Source organism: Aegilops tauschii, chromosome 2 (genome assembly GCF_002575655.3).
Source record: "Aegilops tauschii subsp. strangulata cultivar AL8/78 chromosome 2, Aet v6.0, whole genome shotgun sequence".
Classification (NCBI taxonomy): Eukaryota; Viridiplantae; Streptophyta; class Magnoliopsida; order Poales; family Poaceae; genus Aegilops; species Aegilops tauschii.
In genome coordinates this window covers 431,153,885-431,171,212 of record NC_053036.3, presented here as the reverse complement: position 1 = coordinate 431,171,212, position 17,328 = coordinate 431,153,885, and the positions used below count along the sequence as shown (strand labels likewise).

The 17,328-nt window shown below is 47.1% G+C and overlaps 2 protein-coding genes across 2 annotated transcripts; one reads left to right on the top strand and one right to left on the bottom strand.

Annotated features, from left to right (window-relative positions):
- The first annotated feature begins 10,751 nt into the window (after positions 1-10,751).
- LOC109758018 (uncharacterized) lies at positions 10,752-14,802 on the top strand. The gene is made up of 2 exons (XM_020316865.4): positions 10,752-11,546; positions 12,155-14,802. Exon 1 carries the CDS (start codon positions 11,007-11,009, stop codon positions 11,535-11,537), a length of 531 nt encoding a protein of 176 aa, XP_020172454.1. The 5' UTR covers positions 10,752-11,006; the 3' UTR covers positions 11,538-11,546; positions 12,155-14,802.
- Positions 14,803-15,230: 428 nt separating this feature from the next.
- LOC109758034 (uncharacterized) lies at positions 15,231-16,859 on the bottom strand. Its single transcript, XM_020316880.2, has 2 exons — positions 16,426-16,859; positions 15,231-16,322 (listed from the first exon to the last, which is right to left on the bottom strand). The coding sequence occupies exons 1-2, from the start codon at positions 16,501-16,503 to the stop codon at positions 15,537-15,539; spliced, it is 864 nt and encodes a 287-aa protein (XP_020172469.2). The 5' UTR covers positions 16,504-16,859; the 3' UTR covers positions 15,231-15,536.
- Positions 16,860-17,328: the final 469 nt, after the last annotated feature.

The window sequence follows — 17,328 nt, the reverse complement described above, 5'->3', positions numbered from 1 at the left end:
AATTGCTCCGCCATGGCCGACAACCCAAGGTGAGCGGCGGTTCTGGGCGGAGCCCACATCCGTGCTCGACCGCCACCGCAGCCCCAGCCCCAGGGCGCGGGCTCGCCGACGTCACCGGCCCCCCTCCTCCATTCTTCTCCCTCACTGGATCTGGCGCAGAGGAGCTGCTCTGCCAACGCAGACAACCCAAGGTGAGCGGCGGTTCTGGGCGGAGCCGACGTCCGTGCTCGACCACCGATGCAGCCCTAGCCCCAGCCCGCCCTCCTCGGCTTCCACGCTGTCGTTCGAGGTGGCGAGCCTCGCGGCCGATAGCAACGCCAACAACGCCTCCCCGCCGCCCCCACAGGCATGGCCGGTCAGGAGGACGGGGCCGCCGCGGCGGGGCCGGGTCAAGGAGGAGTGGGCGCACCAGCTGGCATGGGGATGGGCCTCGACGCCAGCGAGGAGTGGGACGGCGCGTGTGGGCGGCTCTAGATTCGGTGGGGATCTCGCCCCGTCGAGCGGCCCATGCTGTGTCACTGATACGTGGGTCCAGGGGCGGACACGAGAGTGTTGGGGAACGTAGTAATTTCAAAAAAATTCCTACGCACACACAGGATCATGGTGATGCATAGCAACGAGAGAGGAGGGTGTTGTCCACGTACCCTCGTAGACCGAAAGCGGAAGCGTTAGCACAACGCGGTTGATGTAGTCGTACGTCTTCATGATCCGACCGATCAAGTACCGAACGTACGACACCTCCGAGTTCAGCACACGTTCAGCTCGATGACGTTCCTCGAACTCCGATCCAGCCGAGCTTTGAGGGAGAGTTCCGTTAGCACGATGGCGTGGTGACGACGATGATGTTCTACCGACGCAGGGCTTCGCCTAAGCACCGCTACGATATTATCGAGGTGTATTATGGTGGAGGGGGGCACCGCACACGGCTAAGAGATCAAGAGATCAATTGTTGTGTCTATGGGGTGCCCCTTGGCCACGTATATAAAGGAGTGGAGGAGGGGGAGAGGGCCGGCCCCTATGGCGCGCCCTGGAGGAGTCCTACTCCCACCGGGAGTAGGATTCCTCCCCTTCCAAGTAGTAGGAGTAGGAGACAAGGAAGGGGAAGAGGGAAGAGAAGGAAGGAGGGGGCGCCGCCCCTCCCCCTAGTCCAATTCGGACTAGTCATTGGGGGGGCGCGGCCTGCCTCTCTCTCTCTCCCTAAAGCCCAATAAGGCCCATATACTTCTTCTCCCGCATTCCCGTAACTCCCCGTTATTCCGAAAAATACCCGAACCACTCGGAACCTTTCGGATGTCCGAATATAGTCATCCAATATATCGATCTTTACGTCTCAACCATTTCGAGACTCCTCGTCATGTCCCCGATCTCATCCGGGACTCCGAACTACCTTTGGTACATCAAATCACATAAACTCATAATACAAATCGTCGCCGAACGTTAAGCGTGCGGACCCTACGGGTTCGAGAACTATGTAGACATGACCGAGACACGTCTCCGGTCAATAACCAATAGCGGAACCTGGATGCTCATATTGGCTCCCACATATTCTACGAAGATCTTTATCGGTCAAACCGCATAACAACATACATTGTTTCCTTTGTCATCGGTATGTTACTTGCCCGAGATTCGATCGTTGGTATCTTAATACCTAGTTCAATCTCGTTACCGGCAAGTCTCTTTACTCGTTTCGTAATACATCATCCCGCAACTAACTCATTAGTTACAATGCTTGCAAGGCTTATAATGATGTGCATTACCGAGTGGGCCCAGAGATACCTCTCCGACAATCGGAGTGACAAATCCTAATATCGAAATACGCCAACCCAACAAGTACCTTCGGAGACACCTTTAGAGCACCTTTATAATCACCCAGTTACGTTGTGATGTTTGATAGCACACAAAGTGTTCCTCCGGTAAACGGGAGTTGTATAATCTCATAGTCATAGGAACATGTATAAGTCATGAAGAAAGGAATAGCAACATACTAAACGATCAAGTGCTAAGCTAACAGAATGGGGCAATTGCTAACATGATTCGGACAGACTTTAAGCATCGATACGAGTGAGAAAATCTCATCGTAGTCAACACCTTGAACTTTGTCAAAAACCTTTTTCGACAAGTCTAGCTTTGTAGATAGTAACACTACTATCAGCGCCTGTCTTCCTCTTGAAGATCCATTTATTTTCTATGGCTCGCCGATCATCGGGCAAGTCAATCAAAGTCCACACTTTGTTCTCATACATGGATCCCATCTCAGATTTCATGGCCTCAAGCCATTTCGCGGAATCTGGGCTCATCATCGCTTCCTCATAGTTCGTAGGTTCGTCATGGTCAAGTAACATGACCTCCAGAACAGGATTACCGTACCACTCTGGTGCGGATCTCACTCTGGTTATCTACGACGTTTGGCAGTAACTTGATCTGAAGTTACATGATCATCATCATTAGCTTCCTCACTAATTGGTGTAGGAGTCACATGAACAAATTTCTGTGATGAACTACTTTCCAATAAGGGAGCAGGTATAGTTACCTCATCAAGTTCTACTTTCCTCCCACTCACTTCTTTCGAGAGAAACTCCTTCTCTAGAAAGGATCCATTCTTAGCAACGAATGTCTTGCCTTCGGATCTGTGATAGAAGGTGTACCCAACTGTCTCCTTTGGGTATCCTATGAAGACACATTTCTCCGATTTGGGTTTGAGCTTATCAGGATGAAACTTTTTCACATAAGCATCGCAACCCCAAACTTAAGAAACGATAACTTTGGTTTCTTGCCAAACCACAGTTCATATCATCTCAACGGATTTAGATGGTGCCCTACTTAACGTGAATGCAGCTGTCTCTAATGCATAACCCCAAAAAGATAGTGGTAGATCGGTAAGAGACATCATAGATTGCACCATATCTAAAAAAGTACGGTTACGATGTTCGGACACACCATTACGCTGTGGTGTTCCAGGTGGTGTGAGTTGCGAAACTATTCCGCAATGTTTCAAATGAAGACCAAACTCGTAACTCAAATATTCTCCTCTACGATTAGATCGTAGAAACTTTATTTTCTTGTTACCATGATTTTCCACTTCGGTCTGAAATTCTTTGAACTTTTCAAATGTTTCAGACTTATGTTTCATCAAGTAGATATACCCATATCTGCTCAAATCATCTATGACGGTCAGAAAACAATGATACCCGCCGTGAGCCTCAACACTCATTGAACCACATACATCGGTATGTATTATTTCCAACAAGTCAGTGGCTCGCTCCATTGTTCCGGAGAACGGATTCTTAGTCATCTTGCCCATGAGGCATGGTTCGCAAGCATCAAGTGATTCCAAAAGCCCATCAGCATGGAGTTTCTTCATGCGCTTTACACCAATATGACCTAAACGGCAGTGCCACAAATAAGTTGCACTATCATTATTAACTTTGCATCTTTTGGCTTCAATATTATGAATATGTGTATCACTACAATCGAGATCCAACAAACCATTTTCATTGGGTGTATGACCATAGAAGGTTTTATTCATGTAAACAGAACAACAATTATTATCTAATTTAAATGAATAGCCGTATTGCAATAAACATGATCAAATCATATTCATGCTCAACGCAAACACCAAATAACATTTATTTAGGTTCAACACTAATCCCGAAAGTATAGGGAGTGTGCGATGATGATCATATCAATCTTGGAACTGCTTCCAACACACATCGTCACTTCACCCTTAACTAGTTTCTGTTCATTCTGCAACTCCCGTTTCGAGTTACTACTCTTAGCAACTGAACTAGTATCAAATACCGCGGGGTTCCTATAAACACTAGTAAAGTACACATCAATAACATGTATATCAAATATACCTTTGTTCACTTTTCCATCCTTCTTATCCGCCAAATACTTGGGGTAGTTCCGCTTCTAGTGACCAGTCCCTTTGCAGTAGAAGCTCTCAGTTTCAGGCTTAGGTCCAGGCTTGGGCTTTTTCACTTGAGCAGCAACTTGCTTGCCATTCTTCTTGAAGTTCCCTTTTCTTCCCTTTGTCCCTTTACTTGAAACTAGTGGTCTTGTTAACCATCAACACTCGATGCTCTTTCTTGATTTCTACCTTCGTCGATTTCAGCATCGCGAAGAGCTCGGGAATTACTTTCGTCATCCCTTGCATATTATAGTTCATCACGAAGTTCTAGTAACTTGGTCATAGTGACTAGAGAATTCTGTCAATTACTATCTTATCTGGAAGATTAACTCCCACTTGATTCAAGCAATTGTAGTAACCAGACAATCTGAGCACATGCTCACTGGTTGAGCTATTTTCCTCCATCTTGTAGGCAAAAGTACTGTCAGAGGTCTCATACCTCTTGACACGGGCATGAGTATGAAATACCAATTTCAACTCTTGGAACATCTTATATGCTCTGTGGCATTTCAAAACATTTTTGAAGTCCCGATTCTAAGCCGTAAAGCATGGTGCACTAAACTATCAAGTAGTCATCATACCGAGCTTTTGTCAAAACGTTCAAAACGTCTGCATTTGCTCCTGCAATAGTTCTGTCACCTAGCGGTGCATCAAGGACATAATACTTCTGTGCAGCAATGAGGATAATCCTCAGATCACGGAGCTAGTCCGCATCTTTGCTACTAACATCTTTCAACTTATTTTTCTCTAGGAACATATCAAAAAATAAAACAGGGGAGCTAAACGCGAGCTATTGATCTACAACATAGATATGCTAATACTATCAGGACTAAGTTCATGATAAATTAAAGTTCAATTAATCATATTACTTAAGAACTCCCACTTAGATAGACATCCCTCTAATCCTCTAAGTGATCACGTGATCCAAATCAACTAAACCATGTCCGATCATCACGTGAGATGGAGTAGTTTCAATGGTGAACATCACTATGCTGATCATATCTACTATATGATTCACGCTCGACCTTTCGGTCTCAGTGTTCCGAGGCAATATCTACATATGCTAGGCTCGTCAAGTTTAACCTGAGTATTCCGCGTGTGCAACTGTTTTGCACCCGTTGTATTTGAACGTAGAGCCTATCACACCCGATCATCACGTGGTGTCTCAGCACAAAGAACTTTCGCAACGGTGCATACTCAGGGAGAACACTTATACCTTGAAATTTAGTGAGAGATCATCTTATAATGCTACCGTCAATCAAAGCAAGATAAGATGCATAAAAGATAAACATCACATGCAATCAATATAAGTGATATGATATGGCCATCATCATCTTGTGCTTGTGATCTCCATCTCCGAAGCACCGTCATGATCACCATCGTCACCGGCGCGACACCTTGATCTCCATCGTAGCATCGTTGTCGTCTCGCCAACTTATGCTTCTACGACTATCGCTACCGCTTAGTGATAAAGTAAAGCATTACAGGGCGATTGCATTGCATACAATAAAGCGACAACCATATGGCTCCTGCCAGTTGCCGATAACTCGGTTACAAAACATGATCATCTCATACAATAAAATATAGCATCATACCTTGACCATATCACATCACAACATGCCCTGCAAAAACAAGTTAGACGTCCTCTACTTTGTTGTTGCAAGTTTTACGTGGCTGCTACGGGCTGAGCAAGAACCGTTCTTACCTACGCATCAAAACCACAACGATAGTTTGTCAAGTTAATGCTGTTTTAACCTTCTCAAGGACCGGGCGTAGCCACACTCGGTTCAACTAAAGTTGGAGAAACTGACACCCGCCAGCCACCTGTGTGCAAAGCACGTCGATAGAACCAGTCTCGCGTAAGCGTACGCGTAATGTCGGTTCGGGCCGCTTCATCCAACAATACTGCCGAACCAAAGTATGACATGCTAGTAAGCAGTATGACTTGTATCGCCCACAACTCACTTGTGTTCTACTCGTGCATATAACATCTACACATAAAACCAGGCTCGGATGCCACTGTTGGGGAACGTAGTAATTTCAAAAAAATTCCTACGCACACACAGGATCATGGTGATGCATAGCAACGAGAGGGAAGAGTGTTGTCCACGTACCCTCATAGACCGAAAGTGGAAGCGTTAGCACAACGCGGTTGATGTAGTCGTACGTCTTCACGATCCGACCGATCAAGTACCGAACGTACAGCACCTCTGAGTTCAGCACACATTCAGCTTGATGACGTCCCTCGAACTTTGATCCAGCTGAGCTTTGAGGGAGAGTTCCGTCAGCATGACGGCGTGGTGACGATGATGATGTTCTACCGACGCAGGGCTTCGCCTAAGTACCGCTACGATATTATCGAGGTGGATTATGGTGGAAGGGGCACCGCACACAGCTAAAAAATCAAGAGATCAATTATTGTGTCAATGGGGTGCCCCCTGGCCACGTATATAAAGGAGTGGAGGAGGGGGAGAGGGCCGGCCCCTATGGCGCGCCCTGGAGGAGTCCTACTCCCACCGGGAGTAGGATTCCTCCCCTTCCAAGTAGTAGGAGTAGGAGACAAGGAAGGGGAAGAGGGAAGAGAAGGAAGGAGGGGGCGCCGCCCCTCCCTCTAGTCCAATTCGGACTAGTCATTGGGGGGAATGCGGCCTGCCTCTCTCTCTCCCTAAAGCCCAATAAGGCCCATATACTTCTTCCCCCGTATTCCCGTAACTCCCCGGTACTCCGAAAAATACCTGAACCACTCGGAACCTTTCGGATGTCCGAATATAGTCATCCAATATATCGATCTTTACGTCTCGACCATTTCGAGACTCCTCGTCATGTCCCCGATCTCATCCGGGACTCCGAACCACCTTCGGTACATCAAATCACATAAACTCATAATACCAATCGTCACCGAACGTTAAGCGTGCGGACCTTACGGGTTCGAGAACTATGTAGACATGACCGAGACACGTCTCCGGTCAATAACCAATAGCGGAACCTGGATGCTAATATTGGCTCCCACATATTCTACGAAGATCTTTATCGGTCAAACCGCATAACAACATACGTTGTTCCCTTTGTCATCGGTATGTTATTTGCCCGAGATTCGATCGTCGGTATCTTAATACCTAGTTCAATCTCGTTATCGGCAAGTCTCTTTACTCGTTCCGTAATACATCATCCCGCAACTAACTCAATAGTTACAATGCTTGCAAGGCTTATAGTGATGTGCATTACCGAGTGGGCCCAGAGATACCTCTCCGACAATCGGAGTGACAAATCCTAATATCAAAATACGCCAACCCAACAAGTACCTTCGGAGACACCTGTAGAGCACCTTTATAATCACCCAGTTACGTTGTGACGTTTGATAGCACACAAAGTGTTCCTCCGGTAAACGGGAGTTGTATAATCTCATAGTCATAGGAACATGTATAAGTCATGAAGAAAGGAATGGCAACATACTAAACGATCAAGTGCTAAGCTAACAGAATGGGTCAAGTCAATCACATCATTCTCCTAATGATGTGATCCCGTTAATCAAATGACAACTCATGTCTATGGCTAGGAAACATAACCATCTTTGATCAACGAGCTAGTCAAGTAGAGGCATACTAGTGACACTCTGTTTGTCTATGTATTCACACATATATCATGTTTTTGGTTAATATAATTCTAGCATGAATAATAAGCATTTATTATGATATAAGGAAATAAATAATAACTTTATTATTGCCTCTAGGGCATATTTCCTTCAGAGAGGGCAGCAGCGGACGAGAGCGAACCACGAGAGCGCTCGTTTTGTCCGCCGCGGACCCATTCGTGGCCCATTTTTGCGTTCAATTTGGGTCGGGGCGGAGGACAAACAGACAGCAGGTGGACACGGACGTCCGTTTGGGTCGCCCCGTTGGGCCAGCTTTTATGTCCGGATGACCCAAATGAACAAAATGGGTCGCCCCATTGGAGTTGCTCTTAGCTCCTGTGTGTTGCCAATTCTATTTGAGCCCAGCCACGTTCTTCTCTGCTAGCTAGGTAGATCAGTTTGAATCCAGACTGAAAGTTTGAGTTGTTTGATCGTTTGGATTTTGCACTTAGATTGATTGGACTATACGTTATGCCGGGAAATGTGGATTCACAATAGATTGGTTGTACGAGTGTCCAGTGGTTGCAGTGTTGGCTTTTAATACCAATCAAAAGGAAATCGAAAACGATGATGTATGTATATATATGATTTGATCAAGACCCTTAAGATTGTAATATTGTTTTTTAAATATGTTTTACACAACAATAATTAGATAAATGCAATAGGTCCCTGCTATTCTGAATTATCATTTTTAGCAAGTGTTACTATATGGAACGATTAGATCTTGACACTATTCATTTTATATGCCATTTGACTATGTTCATCACATGCAGACCATGCAGGACAATGCAGGAAGAGCTCCTGGGCTGTCCAGTAAACATTTCGAATTTATTTTAGTTTTGCTTTTGTGCCGAATTTTATCGTGTGCACTATTTCTTTCATTATTATGGGTACATAAGGTTATACAACTAACTTGGTAAGAAACTGATCTGATCTCGCAGCAAACTTCTCTATGTTTCAATATTTGGATTATTCGAACATCTGAAAATGCTCAATCTGATGAACTAAACAAGCGGGTAACTAATGAACTTAGGTAGGTAGTGTAAATATTCTTGATGTTTAAAGCCTTGACATTGTCCAATTACATGATGTTGAACTGAACTATATATGATCTTCTGGTTTGTGCCAAGATCATGTAATTTTCATTCTTTGCCAATTTGTTACGGATGTTACTAGCACACACGTTTATGCTTCAGTACTAATATTTCCAGCCGCCATTCCTTGCCTATCAGGACAACATATATAGTACCAAGTCAGTTAATTAGCTGAATTTCATGTGCTAATTCTGCTGAATACATATATATCTCGATAAAGATTTTTTTTCATGTCCTAATTCTGCTGAATATTGTACCAACTCAGTTGAGCCCATGTTTTCCCGTGCTAAATCTGCGGTTGTATGTCTTTTTCTGTTCTTTACCCATCTCTCAATTTTAATCTGTTCACTTATCTGACAATTACAATAATCCATACAGCCCATAGATAATTCACAGTCTTAGAGAGAAAGCTTGAAGCAAGGACACATAGACATTTCGTGTGTGCATATAGCCTTTAAGGCTAGCAAAACCTTGAGACGGCATGGAGCAAGGGCACATGTAAATATGTCAAGCGTGTATTTTATTGCATGATATACACCTAGTCGTTAAGGCTAGCTGAACCTTCATATGTATGTTTGTTGTATAAAGTTATATGTGATGTTATATTGATATGAATATTAAGTGCTCTCTATTAGCCAGGTTATGGATGTAGTTCCACATGTTTGTTAGGCACGAAAAACCTACATGATTTGTTGTTGTACAGTAGTACTTATATAGTTACTGATAATTGAGTAGTCATGTTTCATGCTACACTGCTTAGAAACAGAATAAGGTCTACGTTAACATAAACATGTTATCCGACAAATGTTCCGCAGCAATGCGCGGGTTGTCATTTAGTTGCAACAAAGGTTGTGTTGTATAAACTTTTCGCAACAAAGGTCCTGTTGTGGATTTTGTTTTGCAACAGAGAAAAATCATGGAGCGGTGTCGAGGGTCACACAGGGCACATGTCGGCGGACACCCTGCGCTGGATCGGCCGGGCGAATGGAATCATTTCCCTTAATATAAGATACAGATTCATTTAATTCAAAATTGTGGAGAATTTTCATTGGCAGTATATTTTTTCTTTTTGTTAGTGGGAAGTTGATACTAGAAATTCACAAGTAGAATCATCACAAATTAGTGATGAACATGAACAAAAGTTGAAACTTTTGCTAGCTTGGCTAGTGTCTACCAAGTTATTTGTCACTATATGTCATGATTTTGTGTATCTATAGTCCATGAAATATTAGTGTGTGCAACATACATATTTTTTATCCAAATATATCATATTCGTACTTGTGGTTTTTGACTAACAAAATGAAGAACTTTAATTTACGGTGTGCAGTGTGCCCGCACTTTTAACATTTTGCTAGCTCCACTACCGAGCGAGAGCGAAAGATGGCTTAAAGGATCTGAGAGCATTTTATGTTTTCCTGTGTTTAGAGCGACTTTGTCTATAGAAATTATGAAATTTTTATAGGAAATACTTCTATTTAGTCGGCCAATTGGGCGCGAAACGTATGGCGCGTTATCCATGTGCCGCATGCCCTGACTGAATCATCTGCTACATATCTGTTGCTGCAAGATGCACGGACGCAACATAAACACAATGTAACATGAGGCTTGTTGCAAGTTGCAAAAGCTCATAGGCTCATGGGAGATATCGGACGCCTTTCACGCAGAAAATAGCCACTGAAAAAATTGTTAAGATAATCGCAACAAGGCTCGTGTTGTAAAGCGTTATGCGTAACACGAGGCTTGTTGCAAAGGCTCGGTGGCTCATGCAGAGGGATCAAATGACTTTATCGAACGGCTGCCCCGGCTGTCGATCTTATAGGATTATCGTCCGATCAATGTGTAGCGTCCGCTATTTTTTTTGGAAAAAGCAAGGACTCTCATAATTGCTACACATCAGGTACGAGCACATGACAAATTGAATGTTATTATAGCAAGTTTAGTTACGCGAGGATGAGAATTTTAGGTTGCAAGCATGACAACTTCGTGCTTTGGTTTATTTTTGACAGAAACTTGCGATGTGCCGCTGAAATTTGCCATCCATGTGTGATCGGAATTGTCATAAAAAAACTCAGACATGTGGCACTTTCATTTGGGAAAAACAATAGCATGGATTCAACATATACAGATCATAGATCACGTCACAAAATCTCAAAACAGAAATTCGAATAGAACTCCGAAACAAAGACAAAACTAACTATGAATTCAGCCATATCTTATACTCTGGCTGCGCCGAATACCGGGGAAAACAAGAGAAGAAGGCGTATTCCGCATTTACGTGTTCGCCGGAACGGCTCTTCTTTATCCTCTCGCCGGGCAACCGACGCCGTCCACTCCGGCTTCGCCAGCTCGCCTCCACTCCACCGCCGTCGCCATGGCCGACGCTAAATCCAAAGGCCGAGCACCGACCACCGTTTCCAGCCCCACTCCCACCCCCACATGGGCGCAACGAACCGAGGCCCTGACACACATCCTGACCCACCCCTCCCACTCGCCGTCGCTCCACTCGCAGCTCTTCCTGGCGTCCCGCGTCCCGTGCCCTCCTCGGGGCTCCTCCTACCCGCCCTTCCTCTGCCCCGGAGCGTCGCTTCTCGGGTGGGCCCTCACCTCCGTCTTCCTCCCCCGCGCCGCGCGCCTTGGCCTGCCGCCTTCGTCCTGGCGCTCCCGGTGCCCCTTCCAGCTCCCGCCGCCGCTCGTGCCCTCCGCCGGCATCGAGCCGGCACCGGAGCGGTGGAGCGAGGCCGAGCTCCAGGGGTACGCGCAGCGGCGGCGGGCTCGGAGGGGGCCCATGAGGACGCGGCCGCCGGTGTCCATGGCGGGGGTGGTGCTGACGACCGTGCCCAACATCGTGATCATCGTGGTCATCATGCGGGAGCTCTTCTGGGTCCGGCCTGGCCGCTTCTGAGCCATTTAGGTAAGCGGATGCTCACGCAGCTGAGCGAGTCCTTTAACTGTGGACTGCGCGTACGCTGAAATAGTGTGGTAGTAGCATATTTGTTATACAAAACAATCGTCGACTGCAGCTTGCGAAATTGGGAGGCTATTTGAGTAGAACCTGCGAAAGCAATGCTATCTGTTACTGTACAACTTTTATCTGCAGATGTTGCTGAACTAGGCTTTTCCAAAGCACCCAAGTCTTAGATAGATGTCACGATAACCTGTTCCAATGTCCAGTGAGAAACAGCAGTCAATGTATGACAGAGCAATGCTGGTATATTTGTTTCGTCATAGTTATAAATTATATAGCATATAAAAGGCCCAAGGCATGTGAAGACAGATCTCAATTAACATCCAAGCAGTTAGAATTTGACAATTCGAGGTGTATTACTGCTCAACATAGAGATATCAGATAGGGGTGATGTGGCACAACAGTGTGTCACTTATTGGAGCATGGTGTTACATGAGAACTGAGGATTCTTGTTGGAGTGCATGCCGTAGAACATAGATGTATATTAGCTTTAGCCATCTCTTTCGCGGCTGTTGATTTTCTGTATTACTGAATAGAACTGATGTTGGGTGCAGGATCAGGAGGCACATGGATCTCATCTGCTCCATCAAGCATATGGGTCATCTTATGCATTTTAGGGCGCGTCGCGTCGCTGGCTCCTACTATCCTGTTATCACAGTAGTTGGCGTTCCGGAGTTTGATCGCTTGCCATAGTCAATGCGCTTACAGGTTGAGACACAAACACTGGACCCTATTCATGTCAAGAGAAGCTGCCTTGTATTCCACCACCGGAAGATTGGTACATCCAGCCCAGTAGCGGTCATTGGCCCAGTCAGTTAGTATTGTTCTATCCTCAATCCGTCATCAGGTACTTCTTGTTCAACATTTTACCCGCAAGATACGAGCTCCAAAAAGGATAAATGAAGTGAGGGGAAGGTTTACAAGGATAGAGTGTCCAAGGAGCAAAGAGGTCCCATAGACCCAATATGTCCTATTCTTTCTTGCACTTGGTGTGTCATTGTTAAGCTCAGATCGGGAGCTGTTGTTCTTTGGCACGTTTAGACACAGTGTTCTGCGCATGGTGCTTTTCGCCTTCCCGTTAGACAGCAGCAGATTCTTCCAGCAACGAACTTGGTGAAACACCATCACAGTGCAGAAACAATTCATCATGCACATTTCATGCAATTATCCTCATTGATAGAGTAGTTGTGCTCATAGGCAGCACGAGTCCAGTCCACAGCTATCACTGAAAGTAGATCAAACTGGTTGGATGTTGAATGCTGTTCATCAAAGTTACGACTCTGTGCTTGGACGTCTGCTTGGCACCCTCAGCACTTCTGCTGATCAGTGAATGCATAACATGTTGGGAACTGGCAAATGGCAACCCGCCTCTGGTTCCCTGCCCAGTCAAATTTGCAGTACTTGTGCTTTAATTTTGTGTTGAACTGCTGTGGTACGTGTCAGCATGCATACTCTGCTTGCATCTCCTGTTACAAGGATGTTGCAGATGTTCCTTGGGATGAGGTTGCAGGAACGTTCCACTGGATACTCGCTGCTGCCATCTTTGGCAGATGCATTGCCGGAGTATCCCATTCCCATCCGCGTCAAGTGTGGCACGGTGGTGGTGGTCCACCATGCAGATCATCTCCAAAGATGGGATATTGATTGTTGATCTGTCAAGGTGGAGTGCTGCCAACTGTGAGCCGTTCCTGACAGTGTCACTAGACCAAGACGAGCTGTACTGGTTTCTAGAGTGCAGCCACAGCGTAAACACAGGGTTTCTGTCATAATCTTGCACATTGAGGAGAAACCTGCCACCGGTGTTGTCCGTCGCCATGAGCCTGCTGCAGAGTTTTATCCCATGAGCATTGTTAAGCACTAGATTGGTATTGGCTGGGTTGGTGAAGGTGTCGAACCAACTGCCCTGGTAAGCAGTCTCTGGTGTCTATCGTAGGATTCACAGATAAATTTTGGATTCCAAAGCTCGGAGTGTGCTGAAGGAGCCACCCAGTCTGGGCTTCAACTGGCATTCACATGCTGTAGGTGGTGTATCAAACGATGGCCTTGTCGAACCAGAGGGTGACAAGCGAGCCAAAGGTTGTGTTGCGCTGATGGAGCACTTGAGGATGAGCATCTTACGAGCAGGATCGAGAATTCGAGAGCCGCTATTGCTCTTTGCTAGTTGCAGCAGCTCTTGCTTGAGGCAGTAAACCTTCCACATTATTGGGAGCATGGTTGATTTAGACCATCAAGTTAATCTCTTGCCTAATAGTACTATCCAGAAGACTTTGCCGACTTTCTGCAAACACGGCAAGAACAAATCCTTCACTGCCTTAATCGTTTGGAGCTTTTTCCTCTCCAAACAATGGTTGATTGCCCGAAGGCTGAGCTACCATAAACTATGGATTTTTCTTGGTTAGAAGGATAGGGGTGTCCCCGGGCCCATTTTATTGAAACGAAGCCAGCTGAAAACAGAAATCATGTTCAGTGTGCTGTCACACACAGCCACAAGTACAGGTAAAATCCCAGGTAACAAAGACCTATCCTATTACTCCCTCCGTAAACTAATATAAGGTGTTTAGATAGTGATCTAAACGCTCTTATATTAGTTTACGGAGGGAGTACAAGCCGAGGAGCCGCCAGCATTTTTGCAAAGCTGGCCCACACACAGGATAGTAATCACGAATCTGGAGTCTTGCCTTCCATCCAGTGCAGTGCAGGGCAATCGCTTGACGAGGGCTTCGTCCTGCCTGAACCAATTGGTAAGCGTCAGACTTTGGTGCAGCTCAAGACCTCCAGTACAATCAAAGGCTCCCGCCAAGGGTTTCAGCTGCAGGCAAGACGCAACAGTTGTTCGCGTCTGTGTTCCATACGCCTGGTGTGTGTGATCCTCCAATTTCTCCAGCTGAGTAGGTTTGCACAATCTTTTCCAGCCATGGTTGAGAGTAATCTGTCCCATACATCCAGCAAGCCTTTTCATCTATTGCCCTGGAAACAGATAGCACTGCGATAGCTCGAAAGAGTCCATGATACAGCAGCAGAAATCAACATTGCAGGCATTTTGTTTTCCAGCGAGCAACAGGTTGAAAAAAAAAAACCCATGTCAAGCGAAAGTACGTCAGAGACGAGCTTCCAAATGTTTTTAGCAAACACCCAAGCAAAGACTAAGTGATGGCACTTTCATTTTCAGCACAAAATAACACATGATGACTTGATGAGCCGTCCACAGTTGGTCGTTTAGCAAGGTTATCTCTAGTCAGTATTTTGTTGTTACTTAAAAACCTAAGAAACACGTGCACACTTTAAGAGTAGTAATATTCCAAGCAGAATGGGTATAAGCAGGAATAATCCTGGATTACTCACAATGGCATAAACCATAAAGGGATTTCACCGAATACAAACTAGATGTGTCATACATCCATGCATAACATTCTTTCTCGTCAGACAGAGAGACACCACGAGCAATCTCACAAAGGTGAAGCAATTGATCCATGAGGCGATCATCAACAGTTCTACGAAACTGAAGCTTTGAATGCACACCATCACAGACCTGGGCAATGGAGTAATTCTGTTCATTAACAGTAGTGGAGTATATAGCTCCCAGAACTGTGTAGCCAGGCAGCAGTGCCCAAATAAGACATCCTCCCAGAATTAAACATTCTTGTCATTACTCATGTTCCATCGATAGCCGATCTTAACTGCTCCAACTGCCCAAGCCACCCCTCTCTGTGGAAAATGCCTGGCTGTTGTTTACAGCCTTGCAGAAGCATCGATACAATTGAGAATGACGTCTTCAGGGGCACAGGCACAAGCAGGACGACATGTCCACCGAGCTACCGTAGAAAACCAGTGAATCAGTATAAACAAAAGCTGTAAAACCCGTGACCAGACCTGCTTCTGTGAGATTGATGGGCACGAAAGACTGGAGAAAAACCTAAAAATAACAATCATTTCTGTCTAATTTATGTGCAAGGAACGACACTTGTGTTTGTGTGATTGTGCTTGGCCTGGGCTTTTGTCGCCCCTGCTGCTACTGTTGTTAGGAGGCGTGGCGACGACGAGGCCCAGTATCGGCGAGCCCACGGTGCTGGCCGACCCACCGCCGCTGCCGCTGCCGCTTCCGCTTCCGCTGGACGGGCCGGCGGATGTGGAGGCCGAGTCGCACCCCAGACGCGGCCACCTCCGCGGCTGGTGGTGGTCGTCCTCGGACTGGCACGGCGTCGCGGGCTCGTCGTCGTCGATGCCGTCCTCGGCGTCCTCCTCCTCGTGCGACCCTCCGGTGGACTGCACGATGCTGTAGAGCTCGACGATGCTGTCGTAGTTGTCCGCCCACCAGCGCTGCGCCGCCCGGGGCCCGTCGAACAGCTCCTCCCGGAACCTCAGCTTGCGGAGGTGGTTGGTGCCGTCGGGGCGGGACACCAGCGTCATCAGCACCCCGGGCTCCGGCTCCGCCACCCACTCGCCGTCGCTCTGCTCCTCCCCGGTCGCATGGTCCGCCGCCGCCTCCTCCTCTTCCCCCTCCTCGGGGACGTCTTCCAGGCCGGAGCGGCACCGGTCGCATGGCGCACGCGTCTTCCCCTCTCGCTCCTCCGGCGCGATCTTGGCGGACGCCGACGCCGCTGCCACGTCCTTGTCCTGCGGCTCCAGGTCCTCCTCCCCCTCCGCCCCTTTCCGCCGCCGTCGCCTCGCCCGCGCGTTGCCCCCGCCGCCGCCCGCCTTCATCTTGAGCGACATGGACTTCATCTGCACACACACACACACAGACACGTTAGATGCATCCGCGCGCGTACCGTACACGGGAAGGATGGAACGGAATCTGACGGATGGCGCTGGGCTGCCGGCGTACGTTCTTGGTGAGGTCCCTGATGATGCTGATGGTCTTGGTCCTGCCGCTGCCGCCGCCGCCATGGAAGCACGCGTGCATCTCGTCGATCCAGGCCGCCCTTCCCCTCCCTCCTCCTAGACGACGACACCTGGACGGTGGTGCGCCGCGAAAACCCTGCCCCGCTCTGCGCTGCTCTGCTCCGAAAACTCTGGCCGAAGGAAGGAGGTGTTGGTGGGGATTTCAAATGGGCGTGCGCACAGCAGAGGGGGCGGCACGGGATTAACGCGAGGACGAACGCGCGTGTCCATCTGATCTGGGGCAGCAGAGCCGCATGCAGTTAATGCGGATTGCCGATTGTTATGGCCCGAAATTAGATTTCGGGGCGGTACTCGAGTACTACTGGCCAGCCGAAGCCGAACCAACCAACCCGCTCGTACCGGGGCTGCGAGCGCGCGGTAGTACGGCGGATTTTGAATTATCGCTCCACCCCGCGCAGGCCAGGTTCATTCATGCCATATCCAGACGTTGCGTCGCATTACCAGCTTGCCCGTAGTCTGAACATCTGCACGTACGCATCAATGAAGGAGAGGATACGGGCCGGCGGGATACGCCTGAAACATAAATTGCACCAGCTCACACGTCGCGTTGTGATACTCGCGCAATCCCAACCATCGCTGGCGAGGTTTATTACTCCATCTTCGCGTTTGAATTGAAATGCACCGAAACCAAAATGGTTTTTCAAGAAAAGATTGGGTTGACTTTATTCTCAATCAGTACCAGTACTATTTATTGTTTTGGTTAAGAAAATTTAGTTGTTGCTACTTTCTCGCTCGATGTTGTTGCTACCAAAAAGTCTCTGGAACCAAACACCCCCAAAAATAGTAACCGGGTAGTAATTGTTGGGTATATTAGCAAAAAAATATG